Source organism: Panthera onca, chromosome F1, assembly GCF_046562875.1.
Source record: "Panthera onca isolate mPanOnc1 chromosome F1, mPanOnc1 haplotype 2, whole genome shotgun sequence".
Classification (NCBI taxonomy): Eukaryota; Metazoa; Chordata; class Mammalia; order Carnivora; family Felidae; genus Panthera; species Panthera onca.
Window position 1 is genome coordinate 35,402,135 of NC_138355.1, and position 17,651 is coordinate 35,419,785.

General features: G+C 42.1%; 1 protein-coding gene across 5 annotated transcripts in view; it reads right to left on the reverse strand.

The window, feature by feature from the left end:
• The window catches only part of HHAT (hedgehog acyltransferase), a 325,652-nt gene that overhangs the window by 251,305 nt on the left and 56,696 nt on the right, over positions 1-17,651 (reverse strand). For all 5 annotated transcript variants that reach the window (XM_078441116.2, XM_081791895.1, XM_078441115.2 and 2 more), the window contains one exon: positions 10,333-10,446. In XM_078441116.2, coding sequence (XP_078297242.1) covers positions 10,333-10,446 — 114 coding nt within the window. The remainder of the gene's footprint in view (positions 1-10,332; positions 10,447-17,651) is intronic.

Sequence of the window (17,651 nt, forward strand, 5' to 3'; positions counted from 1 at the left end):
TCTATACAATGCTTTTGAGATTTTTGAGATAGTTGTAGATTCACCTGCAGTTATAAGAAATAATACAAAGAGATCCCCCCTCCTACACTTCACCCAGTTTTTCCCAATGGTAATATTTTGCAAAACCATAGCATATCCAACGAGGATATTGACATTGCTACAATCCACCAAATTTATCCAGGTTTCCCAGTTTTGCTTGTACTCCTTTGTATGTGTGTGTGTTTAGTTCCATATAATTTATCACAGGTATAGGTTCAGTCTCCACCACAGTAAAGATATGTAACATCTTATCTTTACAGATGGAGGTAAATAGTTCTATCACCATAAGGATCTCTTGTGTTGCCCTTTTGCAACTACCTCCTTCCCACTCCCTTTATCCCACATCCTTAACCCCTGGAAACCACCACCATCTTCCCCATTTCTAAAATTTTACTTGAAGAATTGTGTGCAACCTTTGGGATTGGCTTTTTTCACTCAGTGTAATTCCCTGGAGACTCATCGAAGTTGCCGAGGGTATTTAAAGTTTGCTCCTTTTTACTGCTGTGTAGTATTCCATGTTATGGATGTCTCACCACTTATTTAACCATTCACCTGTAAAAGAACATCTGGGTTTCCAGTTTTTTGTTATTCTGAACAGAAGTGATATAAATATATGTGTACAGTTTTTTGTGTAAAAATAAGTTTTTATTTCTCTGGGATAAATGCCCAAGAGTGCATTGTTTGGGTTGCATGGTAGTTGCATGTTTAGTTCTAGAAGAATCTGCTAAACAGCATTTCCACCAGGAAGGTATGAGTGCTCCAGTTTATTCCCGTCCTCACCAGCATCTGGCACTGTCACTATGTTTCATCTGAGCCAGTCTGCCAAGTGTGCAGTAGTATCTCACTGTGGCTTTAATTTGCATTCACAAATCTCTTTCAAAAAGCATCAAAGTGTGAGCAACCTGAAGCTCGAGAGTAAGACAGGCTGGGCAGACTTTGTTGAGGCATAGGACTTTCCTGACCCCCTTTACTTGCCTTATTCCAGGCTCTTCAGTTTCTAACAGAAGATGAAAAGGCAGGTGAGGGAAGAGAAGAAACTTTTAAAAGTCTAGCAAACAATCAGAAAGAAACTACATTTCTGTGACAGTTGACAAAATGGCAAACTGAGAATGCAGTAGCCTTCCTCATGGGACACAGTGCTTCCCGCCCCAGACTGAAGTAGGTCGGCCACCTGCCCTCTGCTCCCACTGCTCCCTGTGTCTATGCCGAACTATTCCTCAAGACGGCCCATTACAGACTCTCTGCTTGATAGTCCCCCTTCACAGGCTAATATCCTGCCTTGTTCAAATTACAGTAATATAAGCCCAGAATCTAACATGGTGCCTAGCATATAGCAAGCACTCCATAAATGCAGGATAAATGAATGAATGGTGGAACAGTTGGGTGGGTACATGGGTAGATATGGTCGATGGATATGCTTCCCCAAGTCTTTGGATTTAACCTAGTAGTTATGACAAACAAGTAACAAGAAGTTAGCACCAAAATTTGGGGCTGTTTATTCCACTAACATGAAAATCTGCTGTTTTCCAAGGTCCCTACTTATACCACTTAACCCCTTATAAACAAAGGCTGTTTTGCCAGGGCAGATGGAACGGAGGGAGTCACCTGACATCTCCCTGCCTACTGCCTGTTTTCCATCACAGGGGTCTCTTACAACTCTACTTGTGCTGGGGGAAATCTCAAATAGTTTACAACCGATAGGGCACAGGCACCAAGCTATGAAAGCAGACATCTGTGATAGAATCTGTTGCCCATCACCCCACCCACTGGTGTTCAGAGAGACTAACCCTAAACTGGTGTGTTTCCAAGGCTGAAATCACCACCCCTGAGGAAAAACTATGCACTCGCCCTCCTTTTCTTCAAATCTTCTTCACTGGGAGTCAAGACCCAGCCACAAGAAGAGCTGGCTGGCAATGCCCCCTCTTACAACATCCTTACTTTTCTCCCACTTCAGCTTGTTCTGTGCTGCAGGCACTGAATGATAAAAGGATGTGCCTGCGTGGTTCCCTCATTAGCTTACCTCCATCGGGAAGAGCAAAAGGGTAAAGCCTTGGTGAGGACAACTGTTGGCAACTATACCAGATTTTGCTGTCTATGAATTCTTTTTGTACATCTGCCCAGAAACCACTCAGTGGGGGCAATTGTTTGAGAAATAAGTAAAGTCAATCAATAATCCTTATGTATGCCATAATTTATTACATACTACATCATCAATTGCAGCTGCTACTAAAAAATATAGTTATATATTTTGGGGAGGGATATATATACACGTGTATATTTATGTGTGTATATATACATACATACACACACACACACACACACACACACATCTATCCCCAAACAAAGAGGGAAAACCCAAAACCATCCCAGAGTCCAAACAACCACATTCTAGCTGCTTCTCCTGGGAGCAAAGGCCAGTGGGCCCAAACAAAGCCAATTCCATCCCTCCTTAGATACGCACTGATGGAGGAAGAAGAGTCTGGTTAGCACAAGAGATTCCTATTAGGTGTGTGGTTTCAATAAGATGCTGGCAGAGAACACTGTTGACCGCAGCCTTCCAGAGGTTAGTTTCCTCACTTCAGCCAACACCACGGAACCACGCTTTTCAGTCCTGTGGCTGATGAGCTCAGCTGGTCAGGGCCCGGTGCTAATGATGTGGGTTCTGCCAGTCAGAGGTACAGTGAAAACGTCGCTCTGTGGTTAGCAACAGCAGCCACCCTCAGCCCCCACACCAGGCCAGCCTTCTCAAAAGGTTCACACAGGGATATTTTTAGCTCTGAGGGCAGAGAACACAATGTCTCAGGTGGTAGCAAGGCCACAGGGGTGTTCAGGAAAGGAGGCAACTGTCTGACCCACCCAACACACAATCCAGTCATAACAAACCCACAGCCAAAGCTCAGAGCCATTACTCAGCCTCCCCTCCCAGGGTACCGGCCCTTGGTCCAGTCTCGCCAAAACCCAGAGAGAAAGCCCTGCCCAGAGAAAAGGCATTTAACCTTGTCCAAGGAGCTCAGTGGAAAGTTTTAGGACTTGTCCTGGAGAAGAGAAGGGAAGAGAAGAGAAGGGAAGAGAAGAGAAGGGAAGAGAAGGGAAGAGAAGGGAAGAGAAGAGAAAAAAAGAAATCGCACTGTTGAACCTCATCTGCCTCTCTCTGGGAGGAGCTGGGCCACCAAAGGAAGAGATGAGATGAGATAGTAGTTGGAGATGGGAAGCATCCTTGAGGGCTTAGGGGTTGGGCCAGGGAGAACTGCAGACATACTAACATGCCATCTGTGCAGGTGCTGTCTGTCCGTAGCTCATGGCGCCTCTGGAAATGGGGGAATAAAGACAAGTATAGCCCAAATCTTCCACCGTAAGTCCCCAAAACATCGACCATCTGGAACACTTGGTCCAGGTGGTGAAAGCACGAAGCTAATGGGGCCAAAGCTGTGGTTCATGCTTACACATCAGGGCCAAGCAGACTCAGACAAAGAGAGCGCTGTGCCCCAGCCACAAGCAGAACCCTGCCCACTGGCTGTCGCACAAAGCAAGCCTGTGGTTGAGAGGAGGGGATGGGAGAGACACACACACAGATGAGTCAGTGCACACTTGGCAAGGAACACCGCCTGACTTTGCATATGATGTGCTCTGCGGATGTAAAGTCCACCTGTCCCCCTGGGCCTGGTAATGAAATGCCAGAAGCCAAAAGAAGCAAACCCTTCCACTTCCTTCAAACTGCAGCTCATGAGCACCTCCTGGGAGGCCTTCCCTCACACCTCCAGGCACAGGTGCCCACTCCTCCTCCCAGGATCCCAACCCACCAGTACATCAGGTCCACAATCAAGATCAGTGTTTGGTCCCCTCTTGTTCTCACCCAACTTTCCAGGGGGAAGGGCTGTGGCTCTCAATCCTTTCCCCCAACAACCCAAGCTTGAAAGAGGGTCAGAGAAAGACGTCCATGGGCAGAGTATAGGTATGGCTGAATAGGCAGCCTCTGCCCTCAGGGGCTTTAGAATCTCAAGACAGTTGCTTCCTCCCTTGAACACCCTAGAGGTGACTGCTCCCGGGAGCACACACACAGACCAGTCACAGCACACAGCAAATACCAGCAGACCACAGCAGCAGCCACCACATACTTGGCTTTTATCTTACACAAGCATAACCTTGAAAAACATCAGACCCTCACCACCACCCCAAGAAGCAAGCAGCACCATCCCTATTGCACAAATGAGGAACAGGCTCAAAGTTATCGACTAACTCACTTAAGACTGTGTGGCTTGAAAGCAGCAAAGCTGGGATTCACCCAAGTCCTTCCCACAACTACTCTGAAAACTGCCTAAGATAAAAAGAGTCTCAACTCAAAGTAACAAGCAAATTAAACGGAAGAACATCTGTATCCTAACCTAGGTAGATTTCTGACGGTGGTCCATGCAAATGGGATCTAAAAATGGAGGGAGTTTGGAAAGAGGGAGGAGCATCCAGTCAAGAGCATTCCTAAAGTTAATCTACATCTCAAATTCTCCGAGGGGCTAGATCTCCTCCAGGGGAGGGGGGTGAGTTGGTTCTTGAAGACAAGAAAACATCACTCTTTAGGCACAAAGCACAGGCATGCATATAGTACAAAAAATGGACAGTATATCTGTGGTATTAAAATTTCACAGTAAGAAAGTCACAATTGGGAAAAGTTTTATGTAAAAAGACTCTGGAGGAGCAGGGATAGTGACAATGAAAAAAAGCTACAGAAAACACTGATCTGTAGAAAGCAAACAAGAAATAGCAAGAATAAGAGTGAGAGGCAAAGGAGACCAATCCGACATGGCCACGTCAGTCTCCGTGCATGTCAAAGAGTCACAGGGAGGGCAGGAGATGAAACACTCAGTGTGCCCAAGGCACCCTCAGCTCTCCTTCTGCCCCACTTCACTCTTCCACATGTCCAGTTACAGTACATCAAAAATCAAACACAGAAAAAGGAACGTTTATAAGATTTGTAAGGTATAAAGAATAATGAAATAGCACTGGCATACCCATCACCAGCTTAAGATAAGACCAGGCTACATCAGTGCTTTAGAGGGTCCTGGGCATATGTCAATTATACCTCAATTAAAACAAGTCATAAACTGTCAAAGGGGAAAAAAGGGGTGGGCCTGCATTCCCCCCAATTCTATCCACTTCCCACCCCAACCACACATAACCACTATCCTGAATTTTAACAGTAATCTCATCTTTGTAAGCATATATGTGAACGTATCACTTAGTTTTGCACAATTCTGAGCTTTATAAACATGGGATCTTATCTGATGGATTCCTCTGCAACTAGCCTTCTTACTAGCTCAATGTTGTGATCCAAAAATTCATCCATGTTGACAATTCTAGCTATGATTCAGTCCCTTCCATGGAATACGTTCACAAGTCCTCCATTTCCCCATAACGGACACCTGGATTCCTTCTGGTTCTTCATTACAAACATCAATCACTGCAATGAATTCCTGACTTGCCCCCTGACTGGCAAAAAGAGTTTCTCCAGAGACTATGTCAGAATTAGCACTAGTAGCCTTGGGCTATGCATCTCTTTGAAGTAATATATTACAAAGAAGCTGTACCAATACATATGCACAACCTTTCTGTATGAGTTCAGGTAGCTGTTATTTGATACAATCAGGATTTTTGTTTTGTCTTTGCTACACTGGAAAGTAGGAAATGATACAGTTTTAAGATGTATTTGTTTGATTACTAAAAAAAGTTGAACAGGTGTTCTAAGTTTACTGGTCATTTATGCTTCCTCTTCTGCAAATTCCTTTTCACATTTGTGCCATTTTTTTCTATTGGGTGATTTGTCTTTTTCTTAGGAAATTTCTTTATATATTCCAAATACTAGTCCTCTGTCAGGTTGCAAACAACTCTATTAGTGACTTGCCTTTTCACTTTCTTCGTTGTGTCTTTGGCTACATCCAAAGATGTACACTAATTATACACTGATGATTACACATAATTATACATTGAGAAGTTCTTATTTTAATGTAGTTAAACTTATCAATTGTTTTCCTTTACAATTTTGTATTTTTTGGGTCTTGTTTAAGAAATCTTTCTCAACCCTAATAACAACAGATAGTCTAGATCACACTTTGTAAAAGTTATATGCTTTTTTCTTTTTAAATCCTTAATCTACCTTGAAAAGGATTATGTGTCGTATGAGTTCTTTTTAATATAGCTAAACAATTAGGTCAGCACTGCTTACTGAACAGTTCATCTTTTTTAATAATCTTTTTTTAAATTTTTTTTAAACATTTATTTACTTTTGAGAGACAGAGCACAAGTGGGGGAAGGGTAGAGAGATAGGGAAACACAGAATCCAAAGCAGGCTCCAGATTCTGGGCTGTCAGCACAGAGCCCTACACGGGGCTCAAACCCACAAACCGTGAGATCATGACCTGAGCTGAAGTCAGACGCTTAACCAGCTGACCCACCCAGGCACCCCTGAACAGTTCATCTTTTCCATATAGATATGAAATGCCAATTCTGTCATAAATCAAGTTTCCATCTATGCATAGGTATTTTCTAAACTCTATTCTGTTCCATTGGTCTATTTGTCTATCCTGGTACCAATACAACAATGTCCTAATTATTATATCTTTGTAAGTCATAATTTCTGGTAAGGCATATCCTTTGATTTTGGTACCAATCTTATACTATCTTCATTAAATATACATTTCCTCCTTTTCTCTTTTCTGAAAAAGCCTGGTTAAGATTTAAGTCATTTGTGTCTGGATGTTTGGCAGAATTGGTTTATTACTAGTGTTTTTTTAAATTTTTTTAAATTTTTTTTAATTTATTTTTGACAGAGAGAGACAGAGCATGAGCAGGGGAGGGGCAGAGAGAGAGGGAGAAACAGAATATGAAGCAGGCTCCAGGCTCTGACCTATCAGCACAGAGCCCGACGCGGGGCTCAAACTCACAGACTGTGAGATCATGACCTGAGCCAAAGTTGGACGCTTAACCGACCGAGCCACCCAGGCGCCCCGATTACTAGTATTTTCTTAAATAGATTTGACTAGTGATTAAATTTCTTTTCATGGTTTTAGTGACTATTTGGTCTATTTCTCATGAGTCAGTTTTGGTAAGTTATATTTCCAGCAACTTGTCTGCTTTGCCAAAGTTTTGAAGATTTTTGGTGTAAAGGTGTGCAAAATATATATCCTCTTACTATATTTTTTCATCAGCTTTTCCATACTTAATATCGGTTATTTGTGCACTTTCTTTTTCCTTGACCAATCTTACCATTAATTTCTACTTTTATTTTTGTTGTTTTCTTCCTTCCTTTTTTCTGTTCTTTAACTTCTTAAACTGTGTGTACTTTGCTCATTATTTTTCAGCCTTTCTTAATAGGAATGTGTAGGATTATGGTTTCCAATTAAATACCATGCTAGCCACACCCTACAAGTTTTGATACATGTAACATTTTTCATTTATTTCTACTCTCTAACTTATAGTATGATGATCTCTTTTTGACCTACATGTTATTTAAAAGTATGTTTTCTTTAATTTCTAAATGAGTTAGAGTTTTTAGGTCATCTCGTGTTACCGGTTTCCAAACTTAATTGCACTGGGATTAAAGAGAGTAACCTATATAGAACAGATACTTTGACATTTTGTTGAAAATACTTTGAAATGTGTTGAAATGTATGGTCTATATGTCATTAAATTTTATAAATATTCTGTGAATTCTCCAGTTGTTAGATATAATTTACATATATTTCTTATATCAAGCTCATTAATTATATTTTCCTTGTTTTTCTAAATGATATATTAGTCATGAAATTATGTTAAAACCTCTCCCTATAATAAATTTTTTTTAAGGTTTTTTTTTTTGGGGGGGGGGGAGGGAGGACAGCAAGACCCAAGCAGGCTCTGTGATGTCATCAAGGAGCCCGACATGAACTGAGGAACCATGAGATCATGAACTGAGCCAAAATCAAGAGTTGGACGCTTAACTGACTGAGCCACCCAAGTGCCCCATAAACTTTTCTATCTTTATGGTACTGATCAACTTTTGCTTTACATCTCTCAAAGCAGACAAAATTAGAATTGTAACACCCTCCTAATGGAATTAACTCTGTATCATTAAATAATCCTCTGTCACTAATAATGTTCTTTGCTGGTTATTAATAAAACCACACCAGTATATGGGTGGACAGGGGAGTCTTAGGTTTGCTTGGAATGTCTTTTCCCACCCGTTTACCTACCAAACTTTCCATGTCCTTCCATTTTAAGTACATCTTGCTAAGAAGCACATCTCAGGACTCTATTAATTTTCCCTTACTTCTGTTTTTCTTTTTTAAGTGTATTTATTTTGAGAGGGAGGGAGGGAGGGAGGGAGGGAAAGAGAGAGAGAACACAAGCGGGGTAGGGACAGAGAGAAGGAGAGACAGAATCCCAAGCAGGCTCTGAGCCATCAGCACAGAACTGGATGCAGGGCTCGAACTCACAAACTGTGAGATCATGACCTGAACAGAGATCAAGACCCGGACGCTTAACCAACTGAGCCATTATTTGTTTTTCTTTTATCCAGTCTGACAACCTTTTTCTGGGGGGTATGGGTGGGGACTGGGTCCATTTATATTGATTGTGACTACTGATCTATTTATCTGCCATTTCTCTTGTGCTTTCTCTTTGTCCTGTTTTCTCCATGTTTCACCCTTACTTTTTAATGACATTTATGACAAATGAAGCTCCTCATTTTTAAGGGGGTTAAAAAAAATAATAATGCTCTCTTACCACCCCTACCTTACACAAAATGACGAATTAAAATCCTGCCGTGAAAAGCTTTCCTAAAGTTATAAACCTAATCAGTGAGAAAGCCAAAGACCCGACACATCATCGTCATCTCGTACTCTTCTGCTGCACTGCAGTTCACCCACAACCATGGCAGCAGTAGCAAGAGTGGACACATCTCACAGATCCTCCTTGACATCCTTCGTCTTTCCCTCACACAAGTAACAGTGACAGGTAGTAAGCTATTCATTTCACAGATGGGAAAACTGAGACCTGGGGCAATAAGTCATCTGTCTGTGGGCAGAGAAATTTTAGTTAGACACAAAAATGTTAAATCTCTAGAAAACTTGAAGTCTTAAAAAAAAAAAAAAAAAAAAAAAAAAGACCAAACAGAAATTTGTGGAAGAAAAGAAACCCATTAATGAGGGCTTAGGTACCTAAAATTGCTACTAGCTTAGGGACACCCAAAAAATTATTATTTACTATTGGGTCTGCTCAGAAAGCTCTATGAAACATTTTAATGTATGAAGATCTGGCAGCATATAACAGTGAAGTTTTTGCCATTTTAGAAGATGGGAACCACTTGGGTACAAAAAAGTAATCAGTATCACATTTAAAACAAAGTTAACATGTCGTTGGAATTTCCTATCTTCCAGGATGAGACACGATCCTGAAAAGCACCGATTTTCAAGAAAGAGCTAAAAAATAGCCCACGTCCGGTACACGTTTCTAACCACACGACACCCTGTTTTCCTTAGCCTCACACTGTGGTCTGCCGTGCCCAGAGGCTCCTGCTTCTTCGGTCTCTTCACCTCCATGAACCTCTAAGAATCAAACGTTTCCTGTGGGCTGACTTCCAAGTCAGTTTTTGGTCGGGTCATCTTCACTATGTAGATTTCCAAGCACAGACTCATTTTTTTTTCACTTGGGGAATCTACAGAGTCAAGAAGCGTGTATCAGAAGACGCTGGACAAAAGCCTGGCCCCTCAGCGACAGAAAGATCCTCCAGGCAGCGTCTGAGATCCCTTGGGAGCTAAACCCATCAAGAGGCTTTCAATCCTCCCTTCTGTGAAAGCACTTCTCAAACATCCTCTTTGAAGTAGCCCTTGTTCTCCACTCCAAGCCAGGGCAAGAATAAAAAAAAATACTACTGGAATTCTGATCTACAACAGCTACCGTGGCATAAATTATTCGACATTGAAATGGTTCCCATTTAGTGATATCATTCACTACTTTCTCCTGAACTTATACATTGTCCTCAACAATCGGTGTTTTTTCAATACGATCATTTGATCAGGTATGATCTTAGTTTTATTCTAAAACCTTCATATTCAATGGTTTCAAAAATAACCTGGAGGAAGCAAATGCAGGATAAGAATGTATGAGATCTTTACCATAAATGTCTTATTGATCATTAGCAATTCTTTCTCATCTTTTCCAGGCTCCCAAGGCCAATATCCACATCTCCTGATTCCCAGTTCAGGACTCTTTCCTCTCAAAAGGCAAAGAAACAGGCATAAGAGGAAATGCTGCACATAATCATACCTTCCTTGCAAGCACGCCGGCCACCTGAGACACAGCTATGTGGCCCAGCAGAAACCGCACCAGCTGCTGTTTTCCCCATTCCATCCAGAAGCTCCATTCAAAGTCATTTGGGTCCTAAAGAGAACAAAACAGGAGATTATCTGAGGGATTTTGGTACATCTTAGGCAGAACAGAAACTCCAGTTAATAAAACAACCGGAAAGAAGGACAACGAGAGTCCAAACTCCAAATGACATGCGCGCATTCCCAGCCCCAGCGCTGCCACAACACCACCAGCTTGTACCCTTCCCTCCAGCTTGGCTGGTCTCACTGCCCTTCTCCGAATCAGTGTCTTTTCAGAGCTGATCCCCCAGGACCCTCTGTGGAACAAAAACCATTATTATTCCCATTTCATAAAAGATGAAACAGAGGCTTAAAGAATTCAATTCATGTACCCGGTGTCACATAGATAATATCAGTTCATTGCTTGCACTATCTCAGGTTAGCCACGCAAACGAGAGAAATGCAAATTGGCTGCTAATAAAATTGCTTAAGGTCAATCGTGTTAAGTCTTGCTGTCAATTTGGGCAGGAGAATGAAATTAACCAATTCTCCATAGGATAAGGATGAAAGAATGAAAGATATACTTCACTTCCCTTCAGGAAGCTCTGTGTCCATTAACACCCTGTGTATAGGTGTCCATTATCACCCCATGTCTAGACATGCACCAGGAACAGTATCCATGCAGCTCCCTGGCAGAAGCAGGTGAAAACTTCTGGGTAAGACTAGACGTGTGAATAGCTGGGGACTAACATCCAAAAACCTTGGTTTGGCCTTGGGAGCCCTAGGGAGATCATGGCAGCTGATTCAAATATGGAGGGAACAAACAGTGATTGGCCACTCTAAAATGGGCAATGCACGCTTGGCCAATGAGCATCTCAATGATGAAGTGGGGATTTGAGATCCTCAGGATTTTCTAGCCCAGCTGTGTGGGTGGGGAAGGAATCCCGAGTGACTATTGATATGGAACAACTCACCAGTCTCTGCAAATGGAACTTTAATTGGATTTAGAGGAAAATACATGATTTTTTTTTTATACCTAAGGATTGAAGAGTAATTTCATACCAGTTACACATTTAAAAACTCTCTTTCCAGAAGGTAAAGCATAGATAAAATTTATCTTGATTCATATCAGACTATGAATACAGAGATAGCAAACCTCGTAGCCAAGGTTATAAGCTTGTTCTGGTTTAGATCCCAGATCTACCCATATACTGTTTGTGATGACTCTGAGTGAGATACTTTATACCTTTCTGACCTATCGGCTCATGTGATAACAGTACTGATCTTCCACGGGTTTGTGAAGTTTAAATGAGAACATATGCATACCGAAAGTTTAAAACAGTACCTGGCATGCTGCACTCAATAAAAACTGCTCCTTGCCACCAACTGTTAGTCCCATGTACTTCTCATCCTATGTTAACCAGCAAGACTGTATCATGCTTTACAATGTGCCACTTGTTTTAAAAAAAAAAAAAAAAAAGTTTTTCCATTTTCCAAATGAATACAGTATTGTACATCAAATAAAACATGTTCCTCACATTCAAGATCGTGATCCATAGACAACCTGCTCGTAGAGCCCCCATCCCCATAAAAATTATGGGTCTCATCCAATTCTTTCCATTCAGAGATGATGACAGGGTCCAAGATGTGCACGTGCCACATGGCCAGGCAGCAGCAGAGCAGAGAACTCAAACCTTTACCTTGGCTCTCAATCCCTGATCCAAAGCTCGTTTCCTCATCTCAAAAATTTCAGATGAGTCAATTAAATGAATGAATGCAAACAAGCTCAAAGGTCACGTGATGATGCCATGCTGGGAAAGTGCCGCTTTTGTAACAAGGATACAGGCAAAGAGACGCTAAAAGTCGAGGTTGAATTTTTTTAATTCCCCCCTCAAAAATATTCCAATATCCTACCTTTTTTATTATAAAGAGTGTTCTTAAACACTAAGAATAACACTTTAAATTCAGAACCCCAGGCTTACCAATGCTTCAAAGCCTCTCCAACTTTAACTTTCTAGGGGAAAAATGATATCTCATAAAATGTAAGAAACCAAAAAGACCTTGATGTTCCAACGGAAGGCCCAGGCCTACTGAAAACCCTGTGCTAGTAAAACCCCATCAACAAAAGTTAGGGTCTTTCATCATTAATTCCTTTGCAGAAAATATCCATTTAAAGGAAATAAAAACATTTCTCTCATGTCTATCCTTCTCCATTTAACGTATTTACCTAAAGGAAATCATGTCTATCCTAAGGAAATAATCGGACAGAAAGTTGAGCCAATGAATGGAACAAGATGGCCAATAACTAGTGGTTGATGATTTGGGTAAGAAAAATGTTGACTCACCTGCTTTTATAAGCAAAAACTTTACAGATACTGAGTTCAATCACACGTTTCAAGGCAAATGTTAAAGCCTCAAATTAAGAACAATTTTTTCATATTCTGTTCCTTCCTCCACTTCCTTTCCTGATCCTGCAGTTCTTAGTCAATTAAAACACTCTTCTTCAGGTCTCTAAGTGAGCCAGACATAAACAAGGGATCAATTCAAGTCAGACAGAACCAGGAAGGCTCCTCCACAGAGAAAGGGGAGACTAAACTCCAAGGAACAGTAATCTACATCCAATCTTCTAGATCCGTGCTTCCCAAGCTTCAGTGTGCACACAAATCATCTACACATCCTGCTAACATGCAGATTCTGGCCCAGCATCTCACCTCTGGGATGGGGCCTGGGATTCTCTATTTCTAACAAGCTCCCAGGTGATGATATCTGCTGGCCCAGGGACCACATTTTGCGTAGCAAAGATCTACATCACTTATTATACCTCCTTCCACCTGAATGGTCGTCACCCCAGAGGATCCTTAACAGTGCACCCCACCCCATACAATTCCCAGGCAGGGACACACTAAAGCTAATATTTGCCAACAGAACAGCCATCATCCTGCTCACTGTCGGAAACTCTGAGCACCTTAATTCAACATGTTTTAAACTAAGTAAGTTAACATGCACAGTTACTCATTCTGATACTTTCAATCTGCAACCAGGCAAAACCGAGAAACCTAAAAGCACATGACAGTTCTAGGCATCTCTTAAATAGTGACTCCAACTTCCTGGTGAAACAGTCTTTCCTATTCTTCACAAAAGAAAGGGCCTGGGCCTGGTATTCTTAATCGCTTCTTTCCCCAGCCAGAGAGCAGAGTCCTATCCTAGGCCCTGTGGGAAAACCTGTGTATTCCTCACCCTTGGGGAACTCACATCACCAACACCGACACCCCACAATCAAGACACTGAAAATCCACTGTAAAACAAGAGAGGTCACAGTGATGTAATTCAAACACATACACTTGTATAAGACAGACCTTTCCTTCTCATGTAAATCACTACCATTCTGGGTATGTGTTTTCTAACAACCTCACAACAACCCTTCAAGTTTTTTGAATAGACAAATTATTTGCCCATAACGAGTAGAGGGGTGAGCTGGATTTCAAACACAGACCTGTTACCAAAGAGGAAGTCCTTTTCCAAGATGTTCCTACTTGTGCTGACTCTACCTGGACTTCCCTAATCCACCCAGACAGACACACACACACACACACACACATGCGCACATACATGCACCCTACTAACCAAAGTGCCTCCGAGAGGGTACCTCCTTAATACCACCATAACCACAAAGATGTTGGCTCAAGTGTGAGGTCTTCTTCCCTCTTCCGGGTGGACCTCATTGTGTCTCTGTCATTCACATCTGAATTCCAGCACCTTTATTATAACATAACTTATTGGAGCACTTTTTATTATAGTCAATTCATGCATTTTCTCTCTAGGGAGAAAAATGGCAAGTTCTTGAAAGTAACCTTGACTTAACCAAATTTGCATCAGGTATGCCCAACATTTGGCAAGCCTTAAAAATGATGGGGGAGGGGTGCCTGGGTGGCTCAGTCGGTTGAGCGTCTGACTTTGGCTCAGGTCATGATCTCACAGCTTGTGAGTTCGAGCCCCGCATCGGGCTCTGTGCTGACAGCTGGGAGCCTGGAGCCTGCTTCAGATTCTGTGTCTCTCTCTCTCTGCCCCTACCCCTCTCATGCTCTGTCTCTGTATCTGTCTCTCTCTCTCAAAGATAAATAAACGTTAAAAAAAATTTTTTTAAATGGTGGGGGAGTAAAATCAGCCTAAGTTCTTTTTTTTTGTTTGTTTGTTTAATGTTTTTATTTATTTTTGAGACAGAGAGAGACAGAGCATGAGCAGGGGAGGGGCAGAAAGAGAGGGAGAAACAGAATCCGAAGCAGGCTCCAGGCTCCAAGCTGTCAGCACAGAACCCGACGCGGGGCTCGAACTCACGGACCATGAGATCATGACCTGAGGTGAAGTCGGACGCTTAACTGACTGAGCCACCCAGGCGTCCCTAAAATCAGCCTATGTTCATTTCTACTCCTGCACAAACCTGGGTAAGTCACTAGGCTCTCTGGATCTGAGCCTTCTACGTCTAAAACAAAAGGCTAAACTAGCATGATGTCTAAGATGCCCTTAAAAGAATAAAAAAAAAAAAGTAGGGGTGCCTGGGTGGCTCAGTACATTAAGCAGCCAACTTTGGATCAGGTCATGACCTCATGGCTCGTGAGTTTAAGCCCCACATGGGGCTCTGTGCTGACAGCTCAGAGCCTGGAGCCCATTTCAGGTTCTGTGTCTCCCCCTCTCTCTGCCCCTCTCCCACTCTCATTCTGTCTCTCTCAAAAATAAACATTAAAATTTAAAAAAAAAAAAAAAAAAGCTACTTTCCAGACTAAGGGAAAGAGACACTACTAATAGAGTGTCTACAGACTGCTGACTGAGCACCCACCATTCAGGCGAGGGGTTGATCTCCCATCACCCCCCCAGTGACCAATCCAGGCCTCCACAGTCCACCTGCTCTGTTCCAGAAAGTCCACCAGCCTGCCCTCTTCCCCAGATTGGGTAGAAACTACTACAGTGTATTCACTGTGTCGTAGGATTCTGCCCATAGCAAGATAAGTCAACCATCCTCAGAGAGGCTACATATCGCATGTCCCAGGTCCAAGAGCAAATACATGACAAAGGCTGATTTCAAAGCCCTAGGTACTAGACCACAAGGCCCATATTTCACGTGGTAAATACCTATAACACAAAAATAGTTAAGATGGTAAATTGTAAGTGCACAGCTCAGTGGCATTAAGTACACTTACACCGTTACACAACTGTAACCACCATCCATCTCCAGAATCTTCAGCTAGAATGTCCAACTACTGGACTCAGAGTTAAATCTGACATTCATTTCCATGCTTCTCTGGAGCCCTCAAGGGAGGATGGATGGAGATTCCCACAGAGTGATTAGTACCGTGTATGTTTTTGTGCTATGCATGTATTTGTTAAGTATAGATAAACAAACTATTTTAGTCTGATAGTCCCGGAAAAACAAATTCAAGAGTTTTCAGGCTGCATATCCTGAAACAGAGATACTCACAGGCCAAATCTGAGAGAATTGACATGCTCAAGATCCCCCAAACCCACTCAAAAGAAAGGAAGGCAGAAAGGTTCTAGAAACTGGACTGAACAGAAGTGAATCCATGGTTAACCAAAGGGAAACATGAACATTCAGAAAAGCTGCAAGATCTGAAATGCCAGGGGAAAGGGACCATCCTACCTTCTTCTCAAAATAAAATGTCGGCTCTGTATGGCCGACTCTTCCAACCCTTTTCTAGCATGACTTCCTATACATTAGAGGTCAGAAGGCAAAAAACAACAACAACAACAAAAACCTTACATTACCTACATTTCCCAGAATTCCCTGCAGCTAGCATGTCTACATGTGCCCCAGCTTCTGATGAACAAACACACAATGACTCTGATAAGAACATAAAGATGTGCAGGCTGGGAGACTCTTCTGAAAGTATAGTGGCAGAGGCCCTTGTTTTTCCGCAGCACCATCAGTGGACACTCCAGGGTTCAGTCAGTCCATCCGGAGGGTTGGCAGTTTTGGTTAGCACACTCGCTGCACTGTCCACTCAGGCTGGGACCTGTGCAGCAGCCACAGTTTTGCTCTGGAAATTGCTCCTGGAAGTTCACTTCGTGCCTGTCCCTGCAGTCCTTTTGACTGTTCTAAAATCTCCTTAAATCCCTGCAATACATTCCTTTCTGCTTAAGCAGACCAGGGTGGATTCTGTTGTCTGGAACAGAACCTTGATCAACATACTTTGGAAGGGATTTTTCTCCTGACTGCAATCCAGTTCTACTTGTGTAACAGAACCCACTATGAGAATATTCACTTTATTTATTTATTTTAATATGAAATTTATTGTCAAATTGGTTTCCATACAACACCCAGTGCTCATCCCAACAGGTGCCCTCCTCAATGCCCATCACCCACTTTCCTCTCCCTCCCACCCCCCCCCATCAACCCTCAGGTTATTCTCAGTTTTTAAGAGTCTCTTATGCTTTGGCTCCCTCCCTTTTTTTCTTCCTTCCCCTCCCCCATGGTCTTCTGTTGAGTTTCTCAGGATCCACATAAGAGTGAAAACATACGGTATCTTTCTCTGCCTGACTTATTTCACTTAGCATAACACCCTCCAGTTCCACCCATGTTGCTACAAAAGGCCATATTTCATTCTGTCTCATTGCCAAGTAGTATTCCATTGTGTATATAAACCATAATTTCTTTATCCATTTATCAGTTGATGGACACTTAGGCTCTTTTCGTAATTTGGCTATTGTTGAAAGTGCTGCTATAAACATTGGGGTAAAAGTGCCCCTATGCATCAGCACTCCTGTATCCCTGGGGTAAATTCCTAGCAGTGCTATTGCTGGGTCATAGGGTAGATCGGTTTTTAATTTTTTGAGGAACCTCCACACTGTTTTCCAGAGCGGCTGCACCAATTTGCATAGAATATTCACTTTAAAGAAAACTATTCCAAAATAAGTCTGTTTAGTGCAGGAAAATGAAATGGAGCAAAACACCAGCCTAGCCAGTCCAAGAGGTTCTAGAACTGGATAATGAAGGCAATGAGTGTTGCACATTCACAAGTGCATCTGTTTATATATTTCAAAACCAAATAGAAAATGATCTACCTTACTTACCAATCTGTATTTTTCATTACCATAACTCTCTTTTTCTCAGAGAAAACAACAGAGAGCTGAATATACTGTATATTACTATTTTCCTTACCCTCATATCCAGCATTTCACCAAAAATAAATATAACAGAAACGTTAGACACTTTTGTGTATCTATTTCCTATATAGCATTATGTTCATATTATTTACCTCAAGACCC